Genomic DNA, 20,840 nt, shown 5'->3' on the forward strand with positions numbered 1-20,840 from the left:
TCCGATCCCTGGTACTGATAAAAACGAAAAAGACAAATATATATATATGGTGGACCTGATTTGGTCCTTGGGCTATAGTTTGCTAACTCCTGATCAGGATTTTGGTAGTTTTTTCATCTTTAAATTACGATTTCTAAAATTGTGATGGGTGTTAATTTCAGTCAGCTAGAATGAAGGAATTCAGACGTGTGATCAATCTAATCACAAGGAAGGCTGGGCACTACAATCTGCACCTCCAAAAATGGGGCAGATAAAAAAGAAGTCCCAGCAATTTCCACCACGAAGTCACATCCACGAAATCACTGTTGCATCCACAGCCTAGGTGTTTAGGTTTGTGGGGTAGTTTGCCAAGAGGCAAAAGAAAATACCAGAGATAATTTGAGGGAAGTAAGAATCATTACTAAAATATAAATGAAAAAGACTATGGTAAAGAAACATCAGAAAACAGAGAGTCCAGTGGAGGCAGGTTTGACAGGATAGTCACCAGAAAACACTCAGAATGTCTGGTAGCATTGGATTTGACAGAAAATCACCAAAGCTAACTCAGTGTGTCCAACAACTCAATGTGTCAACTGACTACAGCATTTCCATTGCTGTGTTGTATACCCAGTTACAGAAGGGAAGGGATTTTGTACATTAAATATCATAACAGTGAGCTCATTCACTACCTGCGTTCCATTGTATAACCAGGACTTCAACAAACAGCTACATAGCATATGGGCAGAAAGGCAGTTTCTACAGATAGCATGAGTTTGTGCAATCCTGAGTGTCCCTCAGATAATGTTTATCTGGATGTTCTGGTACCTGTTAGCTATGATGTGCCCATGGCTTGGCGAGTCTGTGGAACACAAAGGGAGCATTTCAGCGATATGGTGCCAGATATCCTAGTTTTGCTCAAGGACTATATAATCTTGAATCTTATTCTCTCCCTAAATTCTTCTTAAAAGCCAAGAAAATAAAGTTTTTAGAAGTGCAAATACATACAGACAAAAAAGATGCAGGGAAAACAACAATATTCTTAGACACTAAAAGATTGACAGTACAAAGAGAGTTGATTCTAGAGCAGATAAGTGGAAGTTAATAAGGCAGGAGGGGATCTCAAGCAGACACAAATGTAAAGTGAAGGCAGGAAAATGCTCTCAACTGAGGGATATTTTTATCCTTCAAACTACAGACTGTCTGTGAAAGACTGCATTATGCCACCCCAATCCCATGTTGAAGATTCAACCCCTAAAAAGTGATACATTTAGAGACAAAATGTTTATGGGGGTAATAAGGTTGAATACTTAAGAATGAAGAAATTCTGTCTTTATAAGGAGAAGGAAGACCAGTCTGTTCTCTCCCTCCCCCTCTCCCTGCCCCTCTCCTTCCCCTCCCCCTCCCCCTCCCTCTTCTCCTCCCCTTTCTCTCTTCTCTTTCCTCCCCCCACACACAGAAAAAGACCATATGAGGACATAGAGAAGGCAGCTGCCTAAAAATAAAAAAGAAAGTACTCACCAGGAATGGAATCAGCAGTCACTTTGATCTGGAATCCCTAATCTTTAGAACTATACAAAAATGAATTTCTATTGGTGAAGTCTACTTTGTTATGGCAGCCTGGGTAAATCATAGTAATGTCCAAATGTCCATCAACAGTAGAATGGGCAATGATGGCACATTATCACTATAAATAACATTATAGGACTGATAATGAGCACACTGCAACTATGTACAATAAGAGAGATATAGTCGCAACCTTCGTGTTAAGAGAAGGCAAAAATATATGATTCGGTTAATGTAAAGCACAGAAATTTAAAAAAAAAAAACTTTTCAGATCATTGATGATCCTTCTCCTTTCCAAATGTTTACAGATATAATGACAATATATATGACACTGGTTTCTTTTTCAACTATTTGGTAAGTTTCCTATTTTGTCCAAGTTTCAAGGTATCTCCTCAAGAGGCAAGACCATCCATGCAGATGTTCTTCCTTTTACAGGACTGCCCTCTGGTGGACACTGGGAAAATTCACAGGTAAAGATGTGGTTTTTTCTAAAGCTTTGCTTTGGTCTAATTTAATCTGATTCAAGATTGTTTGGGTACAATAAAAAGAAAAGAAGATATCTCCTTTTCAAGAAAAGTAAAATTTTTATTTTGGAATAGGGAAGTGATTTGATGTTTTATGTTTTACAATGATAGAAAATAAATGGCGATTGAAACATACAGTTTGCGCTTGGATTGCTAAAGTGATATGGCTCTTTAGTAAAACAAATTCTCAAAGTATAAGAAAGAGTAATTCTAAAAGGGCTTGGCTTTTAACCTGGTATATTTTTTGAAAATCTGGATGCCATAAATAATATTTTAAAACTAAAGTAATCATCCCTGAAGTTGTTTTCCAAACTATGTCCATAAATATCCAAGATGCTAATGCAGATTAGAGTACGATTTCTAGCAATGTAGAAAATACAAGTGCCCCCTTATTCAAATTCAATAGTTATGAATCATAGGTATGTGACCAAATTTCTAAAAGTCAAAAAACAAAGAGAATGTCCAGGTCCTTCCAACAAGATTCTACTTCACTTGGACTAGGGATTGGTCTAAGCACTGCAATTTTAGAAAAACTGTCTATGAAATTCTTCTGTCTACACTCTTGATCAAAAAGCCTCAATTAAATGAAAAATTAAAATCAGATGCCAATTGCCATTTATGTATAAATTTTTACTCCATAATACATATGACTGTATATGGACTGGCACGAGAAAGACAGAGGCCCTACATCTGAATGAACTAGGCCTTATATCTTATATATATTCCACTTACCTATCAAAACACCTCCAAAGTTAGAACCCTATTCAAGGATGCTGGGACTGCAAGCAGTAAATAAAGGATACGCGTAGTAACATTTAATAATGTATTTTAGAATGTGTGTTTTCCAAATACCATTATAGGAATTAATCTTCTATAGTTTCAGAATTCAGCTTGTTTGAATGTGGCATAGGCCTCCGAGAGCCATAAAGTATCCCAAGCATCTCTGATTTGCCCCTCCTTTGGCCACCTAAGCCAAAGACAACCCACAGCCTTGCATTACATGCTGACATAGGTAGGCCTGGTTTTGACTTGCCAGCTCAAGAAATGGGTTCCTGAGGGAATCAGCTGGCATCTTCGTGACTCACTACACAGTGAGATTTCAGAGATCCAAACCTATATGTTTTTCAGGGATGAGGTAATATCAAAGAGAGACATGGACTAGGACAAAGAGGAATGATCAGGAGTGTGCAAAATTCAGAGCTCATGCCTTTGTGAAGAGAGGCAGCTTCTACTTACTTCCTGCAGATTCCTCCATCATGGCTGCAGGGAACCCTTGTGCAGGGGGAGGCAGCATTTCAGAGGATATGGCCTTCCCACCACAGACACAGATGCTTATCAACAGTTTCCTGGAAGACCTCTGTACAGGGTGTGAAGAGTAGCACCTTCTAATATGCATGGACATGTGCTGTGGGCTGTCAGAAGTCCTGGTTAATCAAATGGGAATGCAGCTCTCGTTTCCACATTTCTTGTTTTTGTTTCATCCAAAGCTGGAACATGGCATTTAATATAAAGTTCCTGTAATGAAATTCCCTGGAAACTAATTCCAAACCATTTTTAACACTATTTGGACTAAATAAAACATATCTAGTGTCGGTGTCGCTCCCGGCCGGCAGGAAAGACACACGACAAAGTCTGGCGGTGTGCAACCTTGTCTTTATTTGTCTCCGCGTGGGCCCCGCGAGGCCTCCGCTCTGCCACCAGCCCTTTCTCGCCGGTGGACTTTCTCTATCTCTCTCTGTGCTTCTCTCTGTGCTTCTCTCTCGTGGCGGGAGAGGCACTTACTTTTATAGGGTAACAGTGGCCAATCAGTTCAAAGCGCGCGATGCGGGCTGATTGGCTAACATCAGTTGTTGCTAGGCAGACTATTCTATTGCGCGGGCTGCTTACGTCGCCAGGGCAATCAGGGGGCAGGAAGCAGGCGCCAACTTGGCTCACTCGATGGGAGGGGTAATTTAGCTCAGGCTTTGCTCCTTCCTTACAGGCCTCACGTCCACCAAGTAAGGCGACCGGTGTCGGCCGCGGCTCCCAACAATCTAGGACTCACAGTCAGATGATGAGCTGGAGATCTCAGGGCTAGAGGAATTCAAAGTGACTAGCAGTTTAGAAATCTTCCTGTTCTGTGTGTAACATGTGTAGTCTTAAAGAAGTTGCCAAGAAAAGCTAAGTACCTACTTGCATTATATGGTTCTAGTAAGAATTATGCAGATATAAAAAGAGTACATCTTTTGCATAATGATATGTAAGACATTCTCCCTATCGTATGGCTAACTTCAACTCACCTTTTTTTAAATAGTACTGGGGATTGAATCAAGGCCTTCTACTCATCTTTTTTAATATAATTTCTATTTCTTGAAAGATGTCTACTAATATTGCAATATAAATTAGGAACCTTCCATTTCACTTTTAAAGATACATTGCTTTTCCTGGGACATGCTTATCAAATTTAAATCATAAGATATTCATTTGCATTACGTAAACAACTAAAGTCTGTTTGCTTGCTGTTTTACTATATTTTTATTCATCAGTATATCCTGGTAAGGAAATGCCTGGTGTCTACAGTGAGGAAACTTGGTGCATGTTTGCTGAATGGTAGGTCAATCTTGATCCTATCAGGAAATTCTTTCTTCTGATTGGTGTCTCTGATCTGACACTTGATGCCTGATGTGTGATCTCCATTGCTAAGAATGCTGCTCTTTAGCTATCATCCCTAACCTTTATAGATCAAGTGGGAGAAAAAAGAAATGCTCCTGAAATTCTGAGATGTCCAAAACATCCTTACTTGGCTTCTGGCTAAAGCTGCCCTGGGTTGGGATGAAAGAATTTGCAAACCTGCCATAATGCAATGTAACAGACAAAAACACCTTCTCTGATTGAAAAAAAAAAAAAGTCCAGTTTATCTTGGACACTGAGTATAGGGGGAGAATTATCAGCACAGCCTAAAATTATGCTTCCTGGATATATTTTGCACTGATTTTATTTCATATGAATAACAACAGCATAATTAAGACAACAGATGAGTCAGCCCTCCTCCAACTTTCTGAGGAAATCTTGCTGCCTTCCAAGACAATTGCATTCTTTGATATTGAAAAGAATTTCATGAAGATGATTCTTAAGTCCATAATGCATCAGCTAAGCAGTGTATGCCACAAAGGTTCCCAACAGAAAGCAGCTAAACCGAGAATGAAGTTAATGGTGAAGGGAAAAACTTTAAAAAATGAGGAAAATCAAAATCACACAAAAATTAACTCTAAGGAGCAAATGAGAAAAAGAAAGTCAAGGGCAAAGAAAAGAAAATTAAGGGGGAAAGAGGTTTAAGAAAAGCTTCAGAAGCTGACATGATCAGAGGGACAATATTCGTCCAAAATTTCACTCTCTCCTCTTTCAGTTTCTGTCCAAGGCTCATGTTCAAATTCAGCATCAGGTATTTCTCTGTGTGATTATAGGCTGGCCACAGAGGAAGGTCATTCCCATTAGGATTCCTAGAAGTGAGAGAACACACAAAAGTAAGATTTTTTTATTCTCCAGAACCTGGTGTGGGGGAAGCCAGCAGCCTCACCTACCCACTCCGAGCAAAATTAGCCCAGTATTTCATCATCCTCCTGCTCAGCAATTTTTCCTCTTTCGTAGCTCCTTCTGCAGGGGACAAACACAAATACAGCTGCTCACAAATATGCCTCAGAATATGCAAATGCATGCACATGCACACACACACACACACATACACATTCACAATTTTCCAAACAATTAATTACAAGTTTCCCTCAATTTTCCTGGGATTTGTTCCACAATGCCCCTGCAGATACTAAAATCCAAAGATGCTCAAATTCCTTATGTGAAATAATGCAGTTTCTACATACAAGCTATGCACATCCTCATTTGTATTTCCTTGTCCTTAGATTGTATACAATATCTAATAAATATAAATGCCATGTAAATAGTTGGTTATGCATATCATTCAGGGAATAATGACAAGGAAAGCTCTGTACTTGCTTAGTTCATATGCAATTTTCCCAATATTTTCAGTCTGTAGTTGGTTATAGCACAGATGTAGAGGGCTGACTGTAGTGCATTTTTGTATTTGAAAAGGTAATACCTCTTCTTGTTTGTGTCTAGATGTTCCCCCAAAGCTTTACGCAGTTATAGTGGTTTTTTGGAGGTGGCTGACTGTAAAGCATGTGACTGACTCGTAGGGCAATGCTGGGATTCAGAGTGCTGGAATTAAAGGTGGGTGATTACTGGATCAGACCATTGATTGGCTTGGCATGGCCCTAATCCCAGGAGACTAGTTACACTATAAGGGAAAGAAAGAGGCTTAACTCACACTGGCTTATTGCTTTTGCTGTCTTCTATCGCTGTGAACAGTTGGCCCTCGGCCGTGTGCCACCCTGCCTTGGAGCCGGCTGATTATAGACTGAAACCTGTGAGCTAAATAAACCTTCCTTAACTTTGGGGGTTGAGTATTTTGTCTCAGCAAAGAGAAAGGAAACTAAGACCCTGACTAAAATACAAAATACAAAATACAAGGAAAGTACTAATTCTAATATCTAATAAAAAGAAGCTGTGTTTCTGTCACTTCCTTTCAGACAGTTAGCAGTTCAGAGACAGTCATTGTCACCAACTTCTTAAGGACTTCTATCCCCAGGATAGACTATACAGGTACAACGTATAGTGGACAACTTTCTACACATTTGACAGTATATTGGGTACATGTTCCGCACCTTGTTTTCATTTTCACTTAATTTGTATCTAGAAGATGGTTCTATATTGTGCCCTATGAAGTTGCCATTTGCTTTCCTATAAATATATATTAGTTTAAATATGTATCTATATGCAATTGTATTCATATAATGTCTGTATCCAGTATTTTATTGAAGGATCATTATATTATTTCCAGTCTTCCGTTGCTTAAAGGAATGTTTAATGTGCATGTATATTTTTATACAAGTGAAGTATAATTATACAAAAATTCCTAAAAGTAGCAGGCTAAAGACTACACATTTTAAATACTGACAGAAGTTTCTATTGGAAGAAGTTGCCTGTTCCCTGCAAACCTGCCATAATGCAATGTTTAAAATGTTGTTCTTTGAAACCTTAATTGATGACAAATGATTCCCCAGCCAAGGTAGTCTACAGGGCTCCTGTGGAGAGTGACATTGAGTAGATTTTCATATACTCAAAAGCCACTGTGTCTCATTTGCAATAAACTGCTTTGTTCACATGTTACTCTGTCTTGGATCTGGTTATTCTTTTTTCATTAGCTTTAGGAGCTCTAGATATCAAGAAATTTAGCCCTTTGATACATAGGTTGTTTATTTTTTATAATGTGGAAAGTCTTCCATGGCATAGTACAGGCCCAGTAAATGGGTGCCAACTAAGAATAGTAACATGTATTAAGCACTCACTGTGTGCTTTATGAAAGTTGTACCATTTCAGCCTCACGACAACCTGGAAGGTAGCACTGTCATTATCTGTATTATGAGGGTGGGTAAAGAAAATAAGAAAGAAGCCACAGCTCAGAAACATATTCCGTGTGGCAGGCTCTCTCCTCACAGTCCAGAAGCCAATAGGAATTATTAAAGAGCCTGCTTTGCATAATGTTTTAACTAAATATTTTAATAATTATTCCTGCATGTAATTGTCATGGATGCTTTTCTGTTGATAGTCTCAAGTAATTTGTTGGCTATTTTAGGCAAAAAAAAAATCATCAGAAATTTAATAATAAATGAGCTACCATCGTTAGTAACAGTTCAAAATCTCATCTGGATCCAGACGAGCTGAGGTAAAATTATTTGGAAGCAGAGAAGTCTTATCTTTAAAGTCCTGAGTATAAGCCTCAAAGGATTTCTAAGATGCACAGGACAGTGAGATCAGTGACCATAAAAATGGTTCTTTATTTTTCAAAAAATTAGATAACTCACGTGTCCCAAAGTGCCCAGTTCTCAGGCTTCAGTACAAAGTGAAACATTCATCTTGAAAACACTCACTGCCGACTCTTTCTTGTCTTGGTTTCTGAAACACAGAGGGAATACTTTCCACACAAAGGGTATGTCTGTCTGCAAACCACAGTGGTGATTAAATCATAACTCACCAGGCCTCCTAACCTAACAATCTAAAAGAATTATAGACCATTCTGAGCCAAGGAATCATTTGTTATCAGTGAAGGTTTTAGGGAACCTTGCATTTTAAACATTGCCTTCCAGCAGATGTGGGAAACAGTTTCATGCATTCATAGAAACCTCATCAACATTTAAAATGTGTGTAGTCTTTTTCCTGACAATTCTACATTACTTCTAGGATCTTTTGGCATAATTGTACTTCTACATGAGCAATAAACATGTGTGTACCCTAAGCATTGCTTAAACCAACAGAAGATTGGAAACAATGTAAAGATCTACCAATATAATCAATGCATTATATATTTAATTGTGTAAATATGTACCTAAATTTATGTATCTGTTTATAGAACAACAAACAGTAGTGGGATGGGTGAGTCAGGGACCTTACATTAGCAGGAGGAAGCCAATTGTTCTGCCCACAAAATTTCCAAGTTTCATATTTCTGCAAGGGCAGGAGCCACTTGAGTCAGTTTCTTACCAAACATGACAATGTCACCCATCAGGAAGGCACCTCCAAAGACAAAGCGGATTTCATCAGAGTGGTCAGCTCTGACAAAGGCTGGCTTTGTGTCTTCAAAGCACTCGGGCCGGTGTTGAAACTCATAGAAGTAAACAGGTGCACCAGAATCTGATGAAAGGTCAGAAGGTCAGGCACGTGTTCTTTTGAAGTAGGGGGTGGCTCTTCATCCCTCCCTCCATGTGTGTGACATCTCAGAGCTAAGAGGTGATCTAAACCAGCCTAACTTCCCTTTTTTCATTTGAGGCTGGAATTCTCTGCTACAGCAGCCATAGGGACACTGAACCCACAACCGTACCAGGCAGTCAGAGAAGGCAATTTTTCTGTGTGCAAACAAAGTCCATTATACTAAGCCAATATCTACCTTGGGATTTTCTCTCATTGACTCTGCTTCCAGTGTCTAGTGATAAACATAGTAAGGCTAATTCCCTGATTTCAAGGAAACTCACAATCCATGCATGTGAATCTACATACCTTGATCTTTCTTCTGTTAAAGGTCTTTGCTCTGTAATTTCCAACACACATGTACACACACATACACACAAACATGGACACATTCACTAAACACACACAATTTCTCACATAGGCAGTCAGTACACACACACACACACACACACACACACACACACACACACACACACACTTGGTTTCCATCACCCCTCCAGTTGTTGGACCATTACTCTACCTCTCTTCCAGAAAGGCCCCTTAACACAGTTGCTTGTGCATAATGTATCTATTTCTTTTCCTCTTATTCTCTTTTAAGATTGAAATACTATTTATGAGTAATAAAAGTACAGATTTTAAGTACAGTATTTGGTGTGTTTTTACAAATATATACATGATCATATACCACCACCTCAATCAGGACGTTAAGTATTTTCACTACCCCAGGAAGGTCCCTTCTGGTCAATTGCTCAAGATATTGGCAATATTATCATTCCAATTCCTATAAATTAATTTCACCTACTTGCAAACATCACATAAATGAAATGATACCTATGACTCTAGGATATACACCATGACTTCTTTCATTAATCATAACTTTCTGAGATTCATGCATGTTGTTGAATCTATAGTGAATTCCCTTTTATCACCCAGTACTTTGTTATTGCATGAATATATCAAATTTTGTTTATCCGTTCATCTAAAAAAGATAGGTTGTTTCCAATTTGGGGTTCTGATGGGTACAGCAGTTATGAATAGAAATACATAAATAAATCTTTCATATGGTTATATACTTTCATTATTCAGTGAATACAAAGAAACAGAATGAATCAGGTAGCTGTGCTTAAATTTATAAGAAGCTGTGAGTTGTTCAAAGTGGCTGTACCATTTCCCGTTCCCTCCAGTAGTTCCTGAGAACTCTGAACATTCCACATACTTTGCCATACTTCTTATTATGGTTTGTGTTTTAAATTCAGCCTTTCTAGTGGTTACAAAAGGTTACCTTGTTTTACATTTTTGGTTCATTTTGCATTTTCTTGATGATTAATATTGTTAAACACTTTTCATGGGCTTTGAGATGTTCCTGTATTTTTTTCTGAGCTATCTTTTCAAACTTTTGCCCATTATTGCAAAATATTATTTTTTACTATGAATTTGAGTTCTTATATTCTGAGCATGATTTTTGTGAGATAATTCTGTCTTGACTATCTTCTTCTGGTTTGTAGTTTGCTTTTTCATTTTTAGCAGTATATTTAAGATAAAATTCTCAACCATTTTACTTAGCCATTTAATTTGCCACTTTAACCATTTTACAGAATATATAATAATTCTGTAATTTTTAATACATTCAGAATGTTGTACAAACAACACCAGAACATTTATAGCCAGAACATTTTTATCATTCCAAATAGAAATCCAACCTCCATTAAGTGGTCACTCCACTTAACCCTTCCTCTACTCTCTAGAAAATATAATTCTTCCTTCTAACTCTATGGACTCGCCTAATTTGGACATTTCATACAAATAGAATCATACAGCATGTGACTTTTTGTGTCCTACTTCTGGTTTCTTTCACTTAAAGTTCCTAAGAATCATTTATGCTGTAGCCTACATTCATATTTTATTTCCATAAGCATATTTATATTAATAGCTACAGCTTTAACATTCCACTTTCATAACAGAACAGCTATACAAAATATAAAGAAAATAGAAGACTTAAACTTGAATGATACTAAAGATTAGCTCTAATAGATATGAAAAGAGCATCACACCCAATAGTGTCAGAGTACCTATGCTTCTTAAGTGCACATGGAATATCCTCGGGAATAAAACATATGTTAGATAACAAAACATACCTTGACATTTAAAAAGACAGAAATCATACAGAATATGTTCTGTGATTATAATGGAGTAAAATCATAAATCAATAACAAAAGGAAATATGGAAAACTGGCAAATATTTAGAAATTAAATAGCATATTTTCACATTAAAAATTGTGGTGAAAGAAACACTACAAAACATGCATAGTCTTCTAATTTCCCAAGAATATGTGAGGATTTTTCAAGACTTTCTTTCCCAAAGTTTCATTTTCAGCCTTTCCTCAAAATATTTTCAGTTTTATAGTTTTCTCTGATATCCCTTGTCCCTGGTTGCAGAAACTATTACAAGTCTCTTTAAACATTTTCAACAGATACCCTCAAGGCAGTTTCCTGACCCTTAATAGACTTCTAATTTGTGTCTAACACAAGCAAAGCTTTTATGAAAATAGTCGTTTTAGGCTAGTCATTTTGTAGCCACCAGACAATTCAAAATAACCAACCATGATTTTTTTGAGAATAAATCCATTTTTCTCCCTCCGGTACTAAGACACTGCACAATTAATTTAGGTTCCTGTAGTTCAAGGTCATTGCTCTGCTGGATAGCAGGTGATGCTTCAAGAGTAAGAGAAAATGCCACAGAGCTTTATTACTGAGATTCAGGGGCTTATACCATAATTAAATGTTCACCTACTGGTTAAAAATTTGTATTTTTTTAACAGAGCCCTGACAAAAGTGTTGGTTCTCATCTGTGTATTCACTACCTTTTTTGGGTATAGATGCTGAAATTCTATATTCCCTCATTCTTGTTAGTCTCATTAATAACATCTTTTGACAAGCAAAATAATTTATTTTATATATAAAATAAATTATCCAATTAACCCAGCTCCAATCTTTAACTGCATAAAAGTGGGTCTATTTTCTGGACTCTCCATTCTCTTCTATTATTGTATATGTCTAACCTTCAGCCCATACAAAACTTTATTTTCTGTAGCTCAATGATGGCCTTCCAACATTTTTTCAACAATTTTTGACCATCCTCATATACCCATATAAATTTTATAATTAATTCCTCCATTCTCCAAAACTACTGCATAGATTTTGATTGAGATTGGGCTTGCATTGAATCCAGAAATCAATTTCTCCAATTTCTCTTGTATCCATTTTAGTCAAGCTTTTATTGTCCTATCATGCCATCCAAGTATTTCTTATCAAGGTCAGCAGTGACCTCCACTTGCCAAATTTAGTAGCCCATTCTTAGTCTTCATCTCACTTGCTACCTTAACCAGACTACATACAAATACATACACCCAGAATACCCTGTCTCTGATAACCTCTGCCATGCTTTTACTCCACGCTTATTATCATCTAGCAGACTCTGTGTTTGCTTGTTTATTGTTACCAATCTGCCCGACTAGAATGGTGGCTGGATCTTTGTTTGGCTTACTGCTATATCTCCAGGATGCAGAACAAGACCAGGCACATAAGAGGCCTTTAATAAGTACAGAATTTGTTTAAAAGGAAAGGAAGAGAAAGGAAAAGGAAAAGAAAAAAAGGAAGGAAAGGAAAGAGAAAAGAAGGGAAGGGAGGAGAGGGGAAAGAAGAGGAGAGGAGAGAGCAAGGTTTGTATCCCCCTACATAATACTTCTCTTTTATATTTTTCCATTACTTCCTTAACTAAGATGTTAGAAAGATAACTCCAGAGAGAGAATAACCTGGGGCGAGGGGGTGAGGCCTAGAAAATCATAGGGAGCTGCAAAGTTTTCACATGAAAGGAATAGAAACAAAAATTGATTGAAGTTCTCAAACTCTAAAAGGCAGAGGATTGCACAGGTTGTCATTCCATGGCTCTACTGCAGACAATTAGGGGGCAAAGGGACAGAGCAGGTGGCCAGTTAGTGGGCAACACAGATCCCTACACTCACTGGCCTCACTGGACAATGTCCCTGGAGGGTGCTCTTTGGAGACTCACCTCTGTGATATTGAGCTGTGACCAGCGCAGGGACCACAAAGAACACATCTCCCAGCAAGTCCAGTAAACTATCTCGGATTTCAATTGGAGAGTGCTTTCCAGGGAAGTATTCATTAGCCACAACATGCAAATACTGGACGGGAAGATGCTGTAAAGCAATCATAGTCACAGGAGATCTGAGTCAGCAACAATAGGCAGCACATTAAGCATTAGCCTGAGAAGGCAAAATTCTGAGTGGTTTCAGTGCCTTACATCATTTAATCCACCCAGCAATCCTACAATGCTAGTATTATAGCCTAGTAAACTGTTAGAGAGGTTGATCCAAATTCTTTCACAATCTGTTTGCATTCAAGTCCAATGTTCCTGACTACAACACACATGCATAATGATGTTTTCAGGGATATGTTGCTGTAGGGAAATCTGGACAATCTGCTGACACTTAAAGTACTGACATCATTCAGTGGTACAACTTCCAGTAAGTTTCTTTGGAATTTGGGGACAGACTTCCTTAAACAGATCTAGGAGAGCTGCTCAGACTCTTATCAGATCCTCAGAAGGCTGATGGCTCTTCATGAGGTCCAAAGCAAAGGGAGATCCTGCAGTAGGTGCAGGCTGTCATTCAAGGGCCTAGCCACCTGGACCACATGCCCAGCAGACCTCATGGTGCTAGACCAAGCTGGGTAGAGAGATTCTCTGCTAAGTCCCCAGAAGACAGTCCCCAGGCAAACTGCTAAGGAACAGGAGCAAGGTTATGTTTCTGCATTAGAGAACCATTAACATTTGCAAAACAACTCCCAGCTGAAGTGGGTTCATAAACAATATAGAAATCCAAGCAGGCAATTTGATAAATTTGGGATTTAATTAGCTGACCACTCTCATGGATCCATTTCAGAGTCTTACTGAGTAGCCATGAACTGGAAAATTACAAAGCTTTTAAACAGAGAACCACAAAAAGACATCCTGTTGGAAACAATTTAGCTTGAATCTTACATTAATTTTTGGGTTGACACCTGTATCCTGCTTCTTTGTTGAGCAGGTTAATTTTTCTACTGTGGGTACAGCTCATTCTGCTTTTCTCATGGGACTTACACCCTGAGTAATTTTCCATTTTCCTGGGTCAAACACAGGGCACTAGTTAAATGCAGAGCTCAAGATGGCGTCAGTTATGCCAAGCTAGAACACCAGCATGCCAGCAGGCCAAGGTGAAACTGCACATCTTTCCTTTCCTCTTGCACTTTCACAGACAACCTACTTCTAACCCTTGGGACTTGGCTCAAGATACTGTTTCTACTTAAAATGCCCTCCTGCTCCAGTGCCTCTCACCTCTAAGGTCTAATGACTATCTCTTCCTCCAATTCAGCCAAAAAGATTCCACATTTAAACTCCTGTAACATTAACAGCTTTAAGCATCCTGTCCTGCTGCAGGAAACCCCTTTAGCTAATTTCTTCACACCTCCTATACCCAGTTGGTTCTCGTAGTTCCTCCCAAGCTCCCCTCACTATCACACTTCCAAAATTATTTGCCCCAAAGGAGCCACTGCCTCATCCTGTGGACACCACAGACCTGGGACTCACCCCTGCTCTGACTGATACGCACTTTCATGTCATCTTCCCCACACTGCACACCAGGGCCTCGGGAATTGCTGGGTTTCAGTAAACATTTGCTCCCTGAATTGAAGAATGGAAATGAATCTAGCACTAAGTACATGCTGAATAATATACATACAATGAAAGAAGACAAAATGAAGGAAAGTAGAAAAGGAAAGAAATCCATCTACAACCCAGTGTCTAGAGTAAGCACTGATGTTCCTGTGTTTGTACAGAAAAAGAATGAGCAAATGGTTAATAAAGGAGTAATAAAGGAGTGTGAGTTAGTTACTGGTACTGCTGAAACAGCACAAGGCTGGGCTGGTGTGCAGTGATACAGGCCTTCAGTCCCACGTGTGTGTCAGAATTCAGAACTTGCCACACCAGACAGATAATTCAGAGCAAGTGTCACATATTATATAACATGCTTGAGGAGGCAGCGTTCCGGCGCCACACAGATTTGTTCACCAAGAAACAAGAATAGTAGAACACAAAGTGAATGAATGTATGGAAAGGAAAGTGGCTGTGGCACAAATCACTCTGAGTCAGATTTGGTCGCCATGTGGGCTACAAAAAGCCTGTGGATTTTTGGAGCTCTTTGCATTTCGGGATTGTGCATAAGGGATTGTAGGCCCACACACAGGGAAGGCTTGTTGAATGAATTAACTGATGAGGAGTGCATCTACCTTTTGTGCTTAGCTGAGTGTGGCCCAGCCATGTTTGTTAAAGGAACAAGCCTCTGGGGAGTCACCAATCCCCAAGTTCACTTACCAGGAGGGATCGTATCACGTGCAAAGCAAGAGATCTGTTGGAGCCACTGAGGATGTCAGGAATCTCCTGCTGTGAAGAGAGGCATGGTGTCAGCTGTGAGTCATCTGGTCATCAGAAAGTAAACCACTCTCTTGAGAGCCTGAGCACCTGACTTTCCAGGAGAGGGTGGAAAGAGCAGGAACCATCTCAACCCAAAGTGACTGTGTGTAGCTGAAGCTTAGATGAGTTAAGCAATACATTTCTCCTCATGTTTGATAAAAGCCACCATTTCTTGTCATCCTTGTGATCTTGTGAGGACCAAGTGGCCATTCGGTAGCTCTGTTATTAGTTGAATCACGTCCTTCTCCCAAAATTTCTATATTGAAAAACTGACTCCCTCGGTCGCAGAACCTGACTGTGTTGGGGTAGGGCCTTTAAACAGGTGGCTGTGTTAAAAGAGGTAATCCAGTCTGAGCAGTGTCCTTATGAGAACAGAGATACAGACACAAACAGACACTAACAGGTCAAGCGTACAAGAATAGACCACATGAGGACACAACAAGAAGATATCTCCTGCAAGCCAAGAAAAAAAAAAGAGGCCTTGAAAGAAACCAAACTCACTTACAAATTGATCTTGAACTTTCGGCATCCAGAACTGTGAAAAGATGAATTTTTATTGTTTAAAGTATCAAATCTATGGTTACAATCACAAGACACCGCTTGGCTTTAACACCAAGTTCAAAGAGAAGCTAGAAAACCTCCAAACTGGTGGCTTATTTTCCCCTTCTAAAGACTTTTACATTCAGACTCCCCGGAGAAGCCAGCAATAGGGAATACAGAGGCTGATGGTTGAGAACCCAAGTTCTGTGCATTCAGATGGCCTTAATTTGAATCCCTTCTTTTCCCATGTGACCTAAAACTCTTCCTGCCTATCTACAAGATGGAAGTTGAAAAAGTCCCACCTGATAAGGCCCTGATGAGAACTGAGCAAGCTGATATTTATAAAGCACTTATAATGATGCTCGGTACATAGCAAAACTTTATATAATCATTTGTTAAATGATCATTTACTGATAATATTGCAGTTTAAAAACAAGGGGTAAAAATGCTATTTGCTGATCAAATTAACTTCTTTGGAACATTTTCTGCTGAAAAACTTGGTTGAAAGAATCACTTGGATGTGTATTTAGATGTACCTGTGTCAGGGAACCCCTTGAGGCATTTGAGTTATCCGTAAGTGTATTTTATATGCTAAAAGTCCTTGTATGTTAAGGAGCTGTGATGTGTTTTGGGAGGATTTCCTATGCTTTCCAACAGCTGGGAAAAGACTTAACTGCAAATTATTCATGCAGTGTCTTAAAGTCCATATCTGGGTACGAGTTCTCCTTCCACTACTGGAATAACTCCAATATCTAGCATTTGCTGACTACGTAATGTGTGCCAGGCTGTTTAACGGGTGCCTGTATAGTGGGTCCTAAATTAGTCGTATCTCACAGATTAGGAAAGAAGAGTTCAGAGATGTTAGGAAACTCTCCTAACATCTCAAAGCAGTTGAGCAGAGAATCCAGCCTTTAAAGGCAGAGCCTGAATATATAAAACATACACACAACAATCCTCTGTAGTAGGAGGAAACTTAGGAAAGCTACTTTCACCTCTCAGGGATGCTGATGATGGTTGGAAAGTTCTTACACAGATGGCACATGCCTGTCACATGGCAGGCATTTGGAGACATCAGTGGCACTTGCCCTCTTCTTTGGAGCATGAACCCAGAAAGTAGTGAAAGGCCTTGTGTGAGTCACAACCTATCACCAAGTTGTTTCATTTACAAAACAATAAAAAATCTCTACCCCCACGGGCCCCAAGCATTGTTGTGGAGATCAAATGAATAATGGCAGAAGATCCTTTAACAACCAGATGAACTGAAGGCTGCAGTTATATAGCCAGCTACAGCTAGCTTTGTATTTTGACAACCCCACTTTCCCCAGTTTAAAACAGAGGGTTGGATCTATGTAAATGAGCTCTGACAACATTATGAATTTGCTCTCTCCAGTCAACTGAAGACAGGTAATTTCCAATAAAGAACCTCTTTCTTAACCCCAAACTCCAGAAACGATGGCTCTTTCTCCATATCTAGCCCTCAGTTCAGTGATCACTCCTCAGAGGAGCCTTTCCTGACGCCCTTTGACCTCCCTGAGGCAGTCTTCTCCCCCAACTAAGTCCTTTATAGCTTTTATTACTTTCCAAAATCATCTTTTCACCTGTGCTTTTCGTGGTTCACGCCTCATGGATGTGAGCTCACAGAGAATGGAGACCTCATGACTTGCTTAGTACTCGGTGTTCCATTTTTGTGAGTGCATAGTAAATGCTCAGTACTACATCTACTCACCAAATGAAGAAAATGATTCAATCCCTTTGCAACTTGTACAACTTTAGCTTTCTTAGAATTCAAAATGCCTGGACCAAGTCTATGTATGAAAAGTTTAAAGGACTAAAGTTTTCTGAATGTATGTGCATTTAAGCTCTGAAGGAGTTTATTGGAAATAATTTATGTATTTTGTAATAAAGACTCATTGAGCCCAACCCTCTCTTTGCTTTTTTATACCATTTCTTCTTTTCTGTAAACTTGTATGAGGAACAAAGCTGACACTTGGCCACAATCTACCACCACCACCCCTGATTCTAAGTCCTCCTTTTCTTTGGTTTAGAAACAGTTTGAGTATGTCCACCAGAGATTCTTGTGCTGGAAGCTTCCTCTTCATCAGAATGGCACTGAAAAATAGTGACTCTTGAAGACATGAGACCCAGTGGAAGGCATCTGCTGCAGTTCATTCAAGACACAGTTCTCAACAGAGTGGGTTGTTACAAAGCAAGACCACTTCATATATTTAGCCCCTTTTGCATGCAACCATTTTCTTTTCTACTTCTCTACTATGTTGTGACATGGGCAGAGGAGTCCTCACAAAAGACTGGCACCATACTGGTTGGACTTTACCAGGATGATGAGCCACATAAGCCTCTTTAATTTGTGTGAGCTGGCACCTGGTATTATGTTATATCAACACAAAACAGATTAGGACAGCCTCTTTGCAGACACAAGGAGGATTATCGCTGTATGCAGGACAGTAGGCACCAGCCCTCGTAATGCTGGCTGTCACCTCTGAAAATGCCAACTGGGGAAGTAAACACCTGCATCACTATGGAGCGATCAGCAGGGAGGACAGCAGGGATTCTTACCAGGGGCAGCATGAAGCCACACTCGTGGTTGTTGACTCCGATGATAGAAGGCACTGCTTTAAATGCTTTTTGAGACAATAGTTCCAAAGGTTCATCAGGGGAAAAAATGCCATCAACCACTCGATCAAAAGACTTTGTTTTCTAAAATAAGGAAGAGAAGAAAAATTAGCAGTTATCTCTGTTCACAAACTCTGCTATCCCCAAATCCTGGTCAAGCTAAGCCAATCTAGTCAAGCAATAGTCAAAATGCATTTAAAAAGGAAAAACATCCCAACCCCTTGGGAGGCTGACACAGGAAGATTTTAAGTCTGAGGCCAATCTGAGCAACTTTATGAGACCTTGCTCTCGAAATGGCAAATAAAAAGGTATGTGGTATGTGGTTTAAAAAAAAAAAAAAAAACACACCATTGAGCTCAATTCTTGGTACCACAAAAAAAAAGGAAAAAATAAACTACTATTAGTCCAGCCCAATGTATCAATCCCTAGCACAGGGACATAGGCTATTCAGTCTAACTAACTATTCAGTGATGAAAGCATTGCCAGTGGTCAGTCAGAGCTTGCTTGAATATCTGCAGAGATGGGCATCTTACTGCTTTCTAAAGAAGCCCAGACCTTCTGCAGACAATTCAAGTTTTAGGAAGTTCTCAGTTACACTACACCTAAATGACTGTATAAGAGAAGCCCAGCTATCAGTTTTGACTTTAGCTTCTGGGAATGCATGGAACAAAGTGTGGTCCCTCTTTAGTATCCTAAAGAAGATACAACCACTGTATTTTGCTAGATCATCTCCAGGAGAAGCAGCACCTCTGTCCTTTCATTTTAAATATTATAGGTTAAATAACCTATAATATTCTGGTTTCCCTTCAGATCACATTTTACTAAGGAACCTTTAAAAGTTCTATTCCTGGCTTTCCATCTATTGCCATGAGTCCCCAGCCATTCTCTTTTCCAAGTTCTCAGTCAAAACAAATAACAGAGAGGCAGGATTTATCTACCACAAAGGGCAACTGTATCCCCAAATTCTCCCTTCCTTCCTCACCTGGCCAAGGTTCAGCAACTCACTGGAGGATTTTGTCCTCAGACAGTTCAGAAGAGCTTTGGAGTCAGAGGCGTTGCAACCACAGACATCTGCAATCATCTGCAACTGTTTCCAGAGAAGAAGCAGGTCAGAACACAGCACTGAAAGCATCCAAGAAGTACCATCTGCCCAGTCACAGACTGGTCCTTCATGTGTGAAGTTTAACCTGCTGCCCCTCCCCAGTCCCATGCACCTGTGGAATATACACATTAAGGAAAAGTTGGCATGGCATTATGCTGACTCTGCTAGCTGGTCTCTGTGCTTCTTAGGAAATAACAAAGCTGAGGATGTGGCAGTTGTTAGTCTGAAACTATGGATTGGAATCATGATTCCTGGTCACAAAGAGATCAGTCTTGTGAGCTTAGCTATAATGGCATTAGGCCCCAAACTCATGGTACCAAATGCAGCCTGGAGCCTCAGAATCAGGAGCAGCTTTGCAAGCTCCTTAAACACCAATTGAAACATGAATCTGGGTCTGTACTTTATTAACTCAGCTCAAGCCCTAGCCCCAGAATAGCTGAAGGTCTTTTTTCTCAGTTTCTGCACCAGTATCACTAACTTTTTTTAACATTTCACAACCATAATTCTGAATCTGATTCTGTTAATTTTTTCCTGACTCATTCTTGCAGGCCAACTCCTGCCTCTTCTGAAACCTCCTTCCAGAGTAATGCAGCCCCATCACCCTTTCCTCCCCTAACCTCCTACCACCCCAGTGGTTCCAACTTGCCTTCTTAGCCCATTACTAAATACCCTGCCTCTTGTCTGTTGTTGAACTTCTACAATTGTAAAATTTATCTTTTGAGGATAGTGGTTCTAATCTTCTGAGAATCTTTCAAAAATGTTACAGACTTTTTCTCTCCCCTGGAAAAATGCACAAACACTGAGTCTGTGTACAACTGTAGAGAGTTCAAGGACAGCCTACTCATGGACTCCAGATTTTTAAAGACCTTGTAATAAAAAAACCAGTAGTCTTCAAAAGTTTAAGATATGGTTTTGCCACTCATAGACCCATAGGTCCTTAATAGCACTGCAAGAACAGAGGGTACTCAATCAATGCCTAGTGAATAAATAAATATATGCACAAACTACTCATAAGTTTATATATAATGTTGCCAAAATCAGCATTTTCTGTGTATTGAAGGTACATTCACATAGAGAGAATACTCTATTTCTGCTCTTGGTATACACTGCGACTGTCTACACAATAGTTAAGAAAATGCAACACAAAATCCAAGCGTAGTGATCTGCTCCTGCAGTC

General features: G+C 39.4%; 1 protein-coding gene across 10 annotated transcripts in view; it reads right to left on the reverse strand.

Annotated features, from left to right (window-relative positions):
- Positions 1–5,008: 5,008 nt before the first annotated feature.
- The window catches only part of Ces5a (carboxylesterase 5A), a 333,638-nt gene continuing 317,806 nt past the window's right edge, over positions 5,009–20,840 (reverse strand). For 5 of the 10 annotated variants that reach the window (XM_063247340.1, XM_063247339.1, XM_063247342.1 and 2 more), the window contains 8 exons: positions 19,544–19,648; positions 18,505–18,645; positions 15,896–15,925; positions 15,292–15,360; positions 12,934–13,081; positions 8,661–8,810; positions 5,627–5,699; positions 5,009–5,545 (listed from right to left, as the gene is read on the reverse strand). In XM_063247340.1, the coding sequence (XP_063103410.1) occupies positions 5,314–5,545; positions 5,627–5,699; positions 8,661–8,810; positions 12,934–13,081; positions 15,292–15,360; positions 15,896–15,925; positions 18,505–18,645; positions 19,544–19,648 (948 nt within the window). In that variant the 3' untranslated portion in view covers positions 5,009–5,313. The remainder of the gene's footprint in view (positions 5,546–5,626; positions 5,700–8,660; positions 8,811–12,933; positions 13,082–15,291; positions 15,361–15,895; positions 15,926–18,504; positions 18,646–19,543; positions 19,649–20,840) is intronic. The other 5 variants (XM_013154999.2, XM_063247337.1, XM_063247336.1 and 2 more) reach the window with 5 other exon arrangements.

Source organism: Cavia porcellus, unplaced genomic scaffold (genome assembly GCF_034190915.1).
Source record: "Cavia porcellus strain 051 isolate PalLab524CR breed Dunkin Hartley unplaced genomic scaffold, mCavPor4.1 scaffold_4, whole genome shotgun sequence".
Lineage (NCBI taxonomy): Eukaryota > Metazoa > Chordata > Mammalia > Rodentia > Caviidae > Cavia > Cavia porcellus.